This window comes from Limanda limanda, chromosome 19 (assembly GCF_963576545.1).
Source record: "Limanda limanda chromosome 19, fLimLim1.1, whole genome shotgun sequence".
In the NCBI taxonomy this organism is placed as follows: domain Eukaryota; kingdom Metazoa; phylum Chordata; class Actinopteri; order Pleuronectiformes; family Pleuronectidae; genus Limanda; species Limanda limanda.
The window spans coordinates 16,883,809-16,895,166 of record NC_083654.1 but is presented as its reverse complement, the minus strand read 5'-3'; the positions used below and the strand labels follow the sequence as shown (position 1 = coordinate 16,895,166).

General features: G+C 42.4%; 1 protein-coding gene across 1 annotated transcript; it reads right to left on the bottom strand.

Moving 5' to 3' along the window:
- Window positions 1–416: 416 nt before the first annotated feature.
- rnf5 (ring finger protein 5) lies at window positions 417–8,849 on the bottom strand. The gene is made up of 6 exons (XM_061092658.1): window positions 8,481–8,849; window positions 4,011–4,029; window positions 2,472–2,584; window positions 2,328–2,385; window positions 2,131–2,242; window positions 417–1,954 (listed from the first exon to the last, which is right to left on the bottom strand). The coding sequence occupies exons 1-6, from the start codon at window positions 8,699–8,701 to the stop codon at window positions 1,836–1,838; spliced, it is 642 nt and encodes a 213-aa protein (XP_060948641.1). The 5' UTR covers window positions 8,702–8,849; the 3' UTR covers window positions 417–1,835.
- Between the last annotated feature and the right edge of the window lie 2,509 nt (window positions 8,850–11,358).

Here is an 11,358-nt window from a genome sequence, read left to right as displayed (position 1 = left end):
GTGTGGAAATGTGATGATAAATGTGATGATAAATCAGTGTAGTTCCCAAATTTTTCTTTTGGGAAAGTCAGATCTGAATATTGTCCCATCAAAGCAACACTATGCAACTTTATAACCTTAAAATGGGAAAATGTCTCCCTTTTTCAAATCAGTGAACCATCAACCACCTCGTCACCCTGAACGTCTGGTGAGCAGATCTCCTGTGAGAAATGTGGGACTGACTGATAGTCACAGATTTAATTGTTTAGTCAGGTCCATTAGATCAGTTACCATAGTTTATAAAATATCATAAACAGTTGCAGCAGCAGCTCTTCTGCTTTTACTGAGAGCGTCCTGATGTACACTGTGAAATAGAAGAGGAACAATGAACTGAACCACTCACATTGAAGGGGAGGCACAAACTTTTTTTTGCTCTTGTCATTAACATTTATTTAACATTTTGAGAGAACAGGTTTTTAACTTTTTTCATTTTATTTTCCAATAAAACACAGGAGTTATGGAAATCAGGAACCCGATGATTTCTCGCTTTACAAAAGCATCTTGAGACCTACTCGCCCTCCGTGGCTGGTCGTCCAGTCAAAACACGTAAAAACAGCATTTACAATATTCATATATACAAATATATAATGTACACATACTCACTCGGACACATACAGTCAGAGAAAATCATAATAACTAAGTGTGACAGAAGTGTTTGACATATTAGAATCACACTGGGGCTCAGTTAACTGTTGCTCTTTCACCTCCACGACTCAAATGGTTTCTCCCTACTTCTCACACTGACTCTTCTTCTTCTTCTTGCCGACATCTGCAGCTTCTCATCAAACTACTTCACGATCCACTGCTTTTCTCTCCTGTCAGATTTGTTTTAAAGTCGCTCAAATAGATGCAAAAAAATTTAAATAAAAAAAAATCTCCCAGACTGGCCCTCGGTCGGTAAACACACCCATGTGCGCACAGCTCTGTGGGGAGAGGAGCAACACGTGGTCGAGCACCAGCACTCCCGAACTTTAAGACAGCTCCAACTACAAATGACTTCACAGTGCAATGGCAGTTATATTTGTTTTTTGTTAAGACATAAGTATATAAAAATGCATCCATCCATCTGTGCTATTTCTTGTCAGCATGATTTTTTTAAGAGCAGGTTGCAAATGCTAGAACTTGTTCACCTCATGATCCAATTACACTTTTCACCCTCTGACATCGTGTGCGACTGATGCGCGACTCTTTGGCCTTTTAGGGAGTGAGAAACGGTTGCTATAGCAACAACGATGCGTTCTCATTCCCCCCCCTCTGGTCCCCCCCTTTGACTGAAACTTTCCAAAACATGCCTCCCTCTTGGTGTTAATGGGATTTGAACCAAAACAATGAATCACTAACTTTACTTTTCCTTCATCCCCCCCCACCTGTGTGAGTTTAACACACACACTCAAAAAAACTTTCCATAACCCACTCTGGTCACGTAATACTGTCCCTTAGTGTCCAACTTAGTGTTGTGTACTGTTCTGTGTGCATATCTCTACAGGTGTGTGTGGAGAGAGCTCACATGATGATTTGGGCTTTCTTGCATAAACGATATAAGAAGCAGGTGGTTGGGGCCGAGCTCCTTAAACAAATTCACCTTTTCCAGGAGGAGAAAAACTAATTTCCCGTAGTTGTCGTCTCATTTTGGGATCAAACACACTGCTACACTCTCCTCCAAGTTCAACACCTGCTAGAAAATGTAACACAAGTGTGTGTGTGTGTGTCTGTGGTTCAAGCTAAGTGTGTGTTTTGTCATTTTTGCACTCCTCCCTCCCATTGATCCACTCTTCTGTCCATCCATCCTCTCTCCATCACACGCTCAGCAGCCAGAAGAAGAAGAAGATGGCCACGAACAAGAAGAGGGAGTCTTGCCAGTTGTTATTGCCGTTGTTGAGGTTCGGATTTGCCGGCTGTTCACCTGTATACGGATCTGAAGGAAGAGGAGAAGAAGGATGTATTTACTGCCCTGAGTTTGCATCTGGGCCAAAAGGAAACAGCTGGCCACTCTGCACCTCAGTTAGAGAAAATAAAAAAGGAAGAAAGAGTAATGAGGAAAAGACAATTTGTTTGATTTTGTCTCACGTAGCCACAAGCTGGTGCGTTTACCTGCTCTCTGAAAGGGGTCGTTGGTGTTGAAGACTGTGGTGAAGAAGCCAAAGGGGAAAGCACCAATGCCAAACGACATGTGAAAGCCAGTGTCCCCGAACCCCTGGAACATCTGTGCAAAGAGAATGTATTTATGAGCAGTGAGAAACGTCTTGATTCACTTCTGGAGCGTCATCAGTGAAGAGAAACCGACTCACCCCCCCTCTGCTCTCTGGCTCTGTTCTCTGTCCCTGAGGCCGAGGTGGAGTTTTCAACCTGAGCGACGACAGAAACGGTTCATTCACATAGAAACCGCAGAGCTAGCACGTGAACACACAGAGGAAACAATGTAGTCCGTGTACCTGGGGTCCTCCTGGCTGGAGCTCCCTCTGCCGTACAGCGGGATCACTTTCTCTCTGCTGATACCGGCTTTACACACAGGACACTGCTGCCTGTTGGGCCTTGTCTCCAGCCACTGAGAGAGAGAGAGAGAGAGAGAGAGAAAAGGTTAAGAATACAGATCCGATCGACCTCTTTCTATTAAGTTCTTTCAGGAAACTGAGCTTTACTGTCTGAATACCAGTGTGTGATGAGAAATACCTAAAATTAGGGATGGGAATCGGCAGGGACCTCCCGATACGATACTATCACGATACTAAGGTGGCGATACGATATGTATTGCGATTCTGTAAGTATTGCGATTCGATATTACAATTTCCTGGGATTTCTTTTGGTTATTTATTTTTTTTTAAATACTGGACCATGGAAAAATGTTGAATCATACCTTCAAATACAACACAGTCAAATTCACTTCGCTTTACAAGTTTTATTTCAAATATTAACATTAACTTAAAGACTGCCGGGCAGCCAATAGAGAAAATAAATAAAAATGTGCCCTATTATTGTATAGCCCCTGTCAACTGCATACAAACTGACAGATTAAGAAATGTACGCCACTTAGGCTACTTTTAAACAATAAATAACAGGTAAATTAAATAGAATGAATAAAAGTTTACTTAAAATATAAACTTTGAAATAAACAAAAAGTAGGCTATTGTTGTCTGCATGTAGGCGATGCAAAGCTGGTGCTTGGGTATGTTTAGATTCTTGTGCAAAAACAAGAGCTGGTCAACATGCTCTGGGGTGATGCTGCTCGCCGTATAAACCAATACATTTTTTTTTTTTTTTTAAATCGATTTGGGAGGCAGCATGGCGATTTAAAATGGTCATTCACAAGATTTCCCCCCCCATCCCTACCTAAAATGTCAGAAAACGTCTTTGAAGAAGATTAATTTTAACATGTACTTCACTTTTTAGTTTGGCCCAGCCACTAACATGGATGAACATTTAGCACCGAGATCTTTTATAATGACATTTTAATGTATGAGTGAATCTACACAGTTCTTGTGCTGCTGCCTCACAGAGCAAAGTGCAGCTCCACTGGACTCAGGGCCGAGGAGCAGAGGGAGCTGTGGTAAACAGGTATTAAGTACATTAGCATGTTTAAGCTGCAGTAAATCAGCTGACAGGTGCGGTTCCTGCGCCGCGCTTACATCACGTCCCTCGGGTTACACTCGAGTTAATTGAGCTCGAGGGGTCGAGTCTGCAACAACCTACTGACAGACCCTGACTCGCTCACACTCCTGTTGTGTCCTCGGTTTCCAATCGACCGACAATACAACTTCACAGGTTGGCATTAAAACCAAGTGTTTCAGACAGAGGCTGAAAAGAAGAGCTGCAGCAATGGACGGTTTGAGGATACGTATGTGTTTTCTGAACATTAGAGCATGAAAACCTTTTCAAGTAAGAACCTAAATTGAAGTCATGAACCTGAATATGAGCAGAATGTGTCTCCTTTAATGAAATTTACAAAGAAGAAGAAGAACTGAGAGGATACTCACTTGATGAAGACAGTGCCAGCTGCAGGGAGACAAAGAGACAAAGAGGAAAGATTAATTTACATTCTCTTCAAATGTCAGCTCAGAAACTAAATTTAATGAATCTCAGAGGATACAATAGAAATCTCTCGGTGTCGGATTTTCCTCATCATCACTCCACAGTCCACCTGGTTAGAAACACCAGTGGCTGATTAATCTGATTCCTGCTCCCCATCATTTCTAGTAATTGGCTCCATCTGTTGCCTGAGCGGCCGCAGGCCCAGGCCAAGCTGCTGCTGTTGCATTGTGGGAGGTGGCGGAAACACAGGAGACGGACAACGACACGGGGAATGTTCCTGCATCCTAGACCGTTAGAATTTTTGCCGAAATATAACTAAATTGGCTCCGGGTGAGTTTACGTCTCTCACATTTGTGTGTTTTGTAGCTTTTAATTTAACCAAACTTACATGCAAGTCTGAAAGCTCTCTCTATATTACTGAGCATTAATTTGCTCTGGGGAAGATGCCATTACCCTGTCGCCATTGTTTGAAGTTTGAAGTCGGGAAAAACTCAAAGGCGTATTTGCTTATGTGTTTTACTTATGTAAACAACACTTAGACGCCTCTTTCCAGTATTTCCATACATTTTCCAAGTTGTTTTTGCTGGAAATGAACTTGTTTGATTATTCTGATGCCACATGAACGGTCAATTATTCCTGCACCAAGGCCACGTAATCGCTTTTGCATTTTATCTGTTTCATTTTGCCCAATCACCTCAGTTTTTTCTCTGCAGCAATGTACAGCTGCCCTGAGGTAAAGTTTGCATATCTACATCAAACAAAGCGTGTACCTGTCATGAAAGTGTTTTTGTCTGAAAAGGATTAAATCCATAAATGGTTCTTGTAACTGCTGAAATCGATTATTTCAGATGTTTCATTTTCTTTGACTTCGCCTCCTTCTTCTTCTGCTGCAGAACAGGTGATGCAGAGGAACAGGCGCGACTCGTTTCTCAGACACTTTCATCAGACACTCAAAACCCAAAATAACCAGCCGAGCCAGCACACACAGCAAAACTACACCTCATGACAATCTGCAGGCTGTGATACACACACACACACACACACAGTTAGTAGTGCCAAGAACACACACAAACACACATTTCAGGCTGTACAGCGTGACAGCATCTATCAGAGAATGACATTCCTGTGGATTCAAAGAGCCGGACAAAGCGCAGGGCCTAAGTTAACCAAACACATTCAGCTCGGATTAAACATGTGTCCACACGTACATCACAGCTCCTGTGACCTGAACACAACTGCTTAGTTTCCAATAAGTGGCTCGAGCGCTGTTAAGCTCAGCCAGACTGCGGCGAGCCGAGCACGCCTCCTTAGCGTTATCACGGATTCGACACCACAAGTCTCACGCTTATTATTATACTATCATCTGCCTCCTGATGTTTAAGTGTAAATGTTTTACAGACAGACGGCCGTGGAGCGAACTTATCTGAAATGTCAACAGCAGAGAGGTGTGTACGTTTTGTCCTCAGTTCTTCAGGAACATTTTTCTATAGTTTTTAAAAGGGTCAAACTTCACCAGACGAAGGTGAAGTTCAGAAATGTCTCATAAGGACGATATGGTCAAAAAATCCAGATAGAATCAGTCTATGATATAGATAATTATCTGGATAAATGTCACATGAGGTTGATGAATTGTGTTTTACACCTTATTGTTTATGTTGCTATGCAATAGATTCAAATTTGATTGCGATGATTATTGATATGGTTTTACAGCCCGGCCCTCGATGACTGTTGTTGCTCAGGCATCGTCACGTGACCCAGGTCTGAGATAACGACGACGCAGAAATGTGGCAAAGCTCATAACATCTGTCTCGTGTGGATTTGGCTGATGAAGACCATGAGCTGTGGTTAAATGTGATCAATAATAAGTCATCAACTGTTTTCATAACCGTTTTTTTCCATTGGTCGAGCCGTCTCTTTCTTACAGTCTGGTTATGAACAATGTCATTTAGCCCCTGGTGAAGAATCCTCAGCTGCAGCCTCTGTGCGTCCGACACACACAGGTCTGCTCCGGAGGATTGTGAAGATGTCACACACTCATTAACCTCAAAGTATTAAAGTCACTTTAATGTCTCTTCTACACAAATCCTCCCGCCGGACTCTGCACTCTATTAAACCGTTTTCAGACATGAACTCTGGAGAAATGTCCAGTTGTTTTAAGTTCAGTTAACCGTGGCAGCTTCTGAGGTACTGGGATTAAAAATGTATTCTACTCTATATTTATTCCTGTACATTTTTCTAATTAAGTTGTGATTGTGAGGCAGCAGGTGAACCCGACACTTCGACCCTTTTCTCTCTTGCCGACAATTTCATCATCAGGGTTTCGTCACATTGCACAAACGTCGAGAGAGACAGCGACACGTGGGTAACATGGCGACTACATTACATCAGCCCCTAACGAGGGAGCTGCAATGTATGGTTGTGTAGCAACAGGATTTTAACAGAAACACACAACTTCCCTTAACAAAACCTTGAAAACATAACCAGACAATATTGTGATTCATGCACTGGAGATGAAGTTTTACCAAGAAACTAAAAGTCAAATTCCCTGTGGGAGTGAATCACTTGGTGGAGAACATTTTTTATAACAGTTCATTTCTGTGGTTTAACACTTCACGTCGAGTCACTTGTCTTCTCCTCTCCCTCATTCCTTTCCTTCTTCTCTGCACGATTTCAACTTGAGATTCCTTGAGAGCCGACAATAACCCTTAAAACCTTCCCGCAGAACAATCATTTAAAGAATCATTATGTGGAGCTGAGTCCTTATTTTTAAAAGTTCCACATTTAAGACCAAAACAGCCCAAAAGTAACAAGATTGTCTCCAAATAAAATCTAAAATCTTTGGTATAATAAAAGTTTTATGCTCTTATGCTGATAAGGGTATTATCTTTGCTTCTTCTGTGTTTTTGCTAAAAAGAAATTCTCCTTTGAATAAAAGTTAATTGCACCCATAAAGGAAAACTGATTACAAACGACACCAGAAGTATTTCCTTCCTACCAATAAAAGCAGGTTCTGGAACATAGACTGTATATAAAGATGGACGACATGACAGCTACCGAGGGTTAAGCCAAAGGCCACTCGATCCCCCCCTTGTGGCTTCATCTCTGGATGGTGGGAGGGAGAGGAGAGGCGTCGGCCATCTTTATTTACAGTCTCTGGTCCACACCCACTCGGACCATTGTCATTTTAAACTGTTGTTGTGTGGCAACAACCGATTCAGTCACATCTTCTCCTGACTCTCACAGTAGTGACGACTACAGGTTTGACTCCAGGTCGGCCCTGATCTCACGTTAACCTCGACCTGGGAAACGAGCACGGCCGCCAGTCCACACCCCCGACTCATCAATGACACACAACACACACACACACACACACACGTCATGTGAACGTTCTCAACACAAAGTGGTTTGAAGGTTGAGGTTTGCGCCAGACCTCACCAACACCCCCGATAAGAGAAAGGACTAGAATCCAAGGTTAAGAGCGGCCTCAGGTTACACTGAGCTGTTCGGTTCATGATTGATTCATCTGTTTAACTAATGAGCGGGACAGTTGAAAAATAAACATGTCAGCGCTGCCTGGGGGACAAACACTAGGATCACTGAACCAGGGCAAACATTTCTTTGGCAGTTTGTCTTTTGGTAAGTTTGCATGATAACTTAAACACTACTGGACAGATTTCCATGAAACTTGGCTGGTTATGCATCAGGAAACCTATTAAAATCAGAAGGCAGATCCAGGAAATGTGTCTAATTTCTTTAACATTGTAAAATAAATTATCCTCAGAGCTATTATTTTCATTTCTAATTAACCTGTTCATGTTTTTTGATTCACATATCTCAAGTTCCCAGTGTGACATATTCTGATTTCCTCACATCTGAGAGACCAGAGACCATTTAGTGCTTTTCTTATAGGTATTAAATTTATCAAATTAATAGTTTCAGCTGTTCTGCAAACCTGGTGAAACAACCTGTGTGGAGATCAGTCGCTGCTGTGAGAGACTGAAGAGTGAGCTGATGTGTGAACACTGCAAATGATCGACACCCTGGAACAGGAAGATTAATGTGTGACAGAGCTGTGTGTGTGTGTGTGTGTTTCTGCAGCCGTGACCTCTGACCTACATCAGACAGGGTGACCTGGGTCATTAAATTCCTCACAACACCAGAGCAGATCTCATGTGATGTTAAATATGATCACCCACCCCCCCACAGCACAATCACATGTTATATCAACCTGTTTAGTTAATATTCATCCATGTGCTGTGAGTTGTTTAACTTAATCTGTCTGTTTTCACCCCGTTAAGATGAGTCCAAGTGGCGGCAGCAGGAGGCCGATCACACGGCTACACAACCCCCGGACCCTCGGTGCTGGAACACGAACAACCACCCCCACCCAGCGGTTCTCTTTCCCCGGCTCGTACCAGAACAAGTGGCCGCACATGCTGATGACAGCGTCCCGGGCGGTGTCCAGACATATGTTGCACTCGAAGGTGGCCTGGTTCCCCTCTCCTTCCCCGCTGCTGCTAGCTCCCTCTCCGCCGCCTCCTCCACCGCCGCCGCCGCCGCTGCTCTCCCCGGCCGAGAATCCTGCTCTGCTGGCCGGCCCGCCATCACTCGAGGACCGGGGATCCGCGGCCTCCATACTGTCCACCACCGGAGGGTAAAGCGCCGACCTGAGGGCAACACACACGGGCCCGAGCCGACCGGAGCTGCCGCTGGATCCGAGGCAACGACGAGTGTCACCGGAGCGACCGGAGGCGCTGCTGCTGCGGATCTGCCCCGAAACAAGGCTTCCGCTTCCGGGGAAAACAAGAGGCGAGCACCGGTGACGACACAAGCACCCACCGTATTATACTATGGGTACTTCTAATAATACTAATACTAATACTACTGCTGTTAATACTTCTACAACTTTACTGCAAAATTATTACAGATACTGATCATAATAATATTAATAGTTTCAGCCTCTGACAATATTATTATTGTTGTTCAGATTTTTGTGAAGCGTGTATCGAGGCTTGTGTTGATGACGTATGTGGTTATGTTCAAAGCCTCGCTATCCATCTGTACCACGTGACTGAGGCAGGAAAATATATAACTTAATATGACTCTTACCTATAAAGTAAGCCTTTATAAAATGTAATATTTTCTTACAAATAAGTTTTCATATAAAAACACATTGAAACAAATTTATATACATTCTTAATGAAACCAAATCTGACATACCAAATCTTACTGTTACCTATAAAGTAAGCCTTTATAAAATATAATATTTTCTTACAAATAACATTACGTATCACTACATATAAAAACCCATTAAAACTATAATATTAAGCCTTTATAAAATATAATATTTTCTTACAAATAACATAACGTATCACTACATATAAAAACCCATTAAAACTACAATATTAAGCCTTTATAAAATATAATATTTTCTTACAAATAATATTACGTATCACTACGTATAAAAATCCATTCAAACAAATGTATATACATTCTTAATGAAACCAAATCGGACATACCAAATCTTACTATTACCTTTGAAGTAAGCCTTTATAAAACATAATATTTTCTTACAAATAACATTACGTATAACTAGATAGATAGATAGATAGAGTACTTTATTCATCCCCGAAGGGAAATTAAGTTGTCATAGCAGCCGGTATATTTGAATACAATTAAATACAATACAATACAATAGAATAAAATTAAAAGGTAGAAAGAATAAAAAAACAGAAGCACAAGATAAAAATACAATAAAATAGGTAGATAAGGTGCATTGGCAAGATGATGGTAAAAGTACTGATGATATGATGGTAATGGTATTGTTAGACAGTATATAAGTATAGTACAGTATATATAGTATATAATATAACATAATATATATTTATATATGATAGTAATTATACCAATATAAAAGCAGTATATGGTAATAATGGCAGCAACAGTATATATAATAATAATAGTAATGGTGATATAATAATAGTAATTATAACATGTACACATAAATAAATATGTGTATATAGACTTATGTAAACAAGAATATACAGAGAGTATGATATGATACATAGTAGAAGTATGAATATGAATATAAGTATTTGACTATACAATAGGTAATATAATATACTATGAATCTAAGAATATGTATACAGAGTGTGCAAAAGACAATATTATTGTATAAAATGATATATAATATCAATATGGTTTATATGCACACATATCACATATGATGTGAAGTAAGTGTATAAGGAGCGGTTGTACAGGTACACAGTGCAGGAGACATGTTTAGTGCAGTTCTGTGATGGTGGCTCTGACAGAGGTAGATGAGTTGAACAGTCTTATTGCAGTTGGGAGGAATGATTTCCTGTATCGTTCCTTAGAGCAGCGGGGTTGAATGAGTCTGTGGCTGAAGCTGCTCCTTAGCTTGTCCAGTGTTTTGTAGAGGGGGTGAGAGGGATTGTCCATGATTGCCAGCAGTTTTGCCAGCATCCTGTCCTCCACCACCTCCTCCAGGGTGACCAGCTTAGAGCCAACCACAGACTCTGCCTTCCTGATGAGTTTTCTCAGTCTGTTGGCGTCCTTTGCCTTGATGCCCGCACCCCAGGACACCACAGCAAAGAAGATGGTGCTCGCCACAACAGACTGATAGAACATCTGCAGCATCTTGTTGCAGACGTGGAAGGACCTGAGCCTCCTCAGGAAGTAAAGCCGGCTCAGGCCCTTCTTGTAGACGGCCTGTGTGTTGGTGGACCAGTCCAGTTTATTGTCCAGAGTGACACCCAGGTACTTGTATGCAGACACCACCTCCACATCCGTCACACCGATGCAGACAGGAGAGGGCAGGGGCTTGTTCCTCCTGAAGTCCACCACCATCTCCCTCGTCTTCGCCACGTTGAGCTGCATGCAGTTCTCCCCACACCACTTCACAAAGCGGTCAACCAGGTCCCTGTACTCAGCCTCCCCCCCGCCCTCAACACACCCCACAATGGCCGTGTCATCAGAGAACTTCTGTAGATGACACGACTCAGTGCAGTGCTGAAAGTCAGCAGTGTATGTGGTGAAGAGGAAGGGGGACAGTACAGTTCCCTGGGGGGCCCCGATGTTGCTGATCAGACGACCAGACACACAGTTCTGTAATCTCACAAACTGCGGTCTGCCCGTCAGATAGTCATCGACCCAAGTGATGAGGGGAGCACTCACCTGCGTGCCCTCCAGTTTGGCCTTCAGCAGTCTGGGCTGGATGGTGTTGAAGGCGCTGGAGAAGTCGAAGAACATGATCCGGACTGAGGTGTTGGG

Coding starts and splice junctions, on each gene's coding strand:
- rnf5 (XM_061092658.1), bottom strand. CDS start 8,701: ATGGAGGCCGCGGATCCCCGGTCCTCGAGTGATGGCGGGCCGGCCAGC. Junction 2,386..2,471: donor TCCAGCCAGGAGGACCCCAG/GTACACGGACTA, acceptor GTCGTCGCTCAG/GTTGAAAACTCCACCTCGGC. Junction 1,955..2,130: donor CGACCCCTTTCAGAGAGCAG/GTAAACGCACCA, acceptor CTCTTCCTTCAG/ATCCGTATACAGGTGAACAG.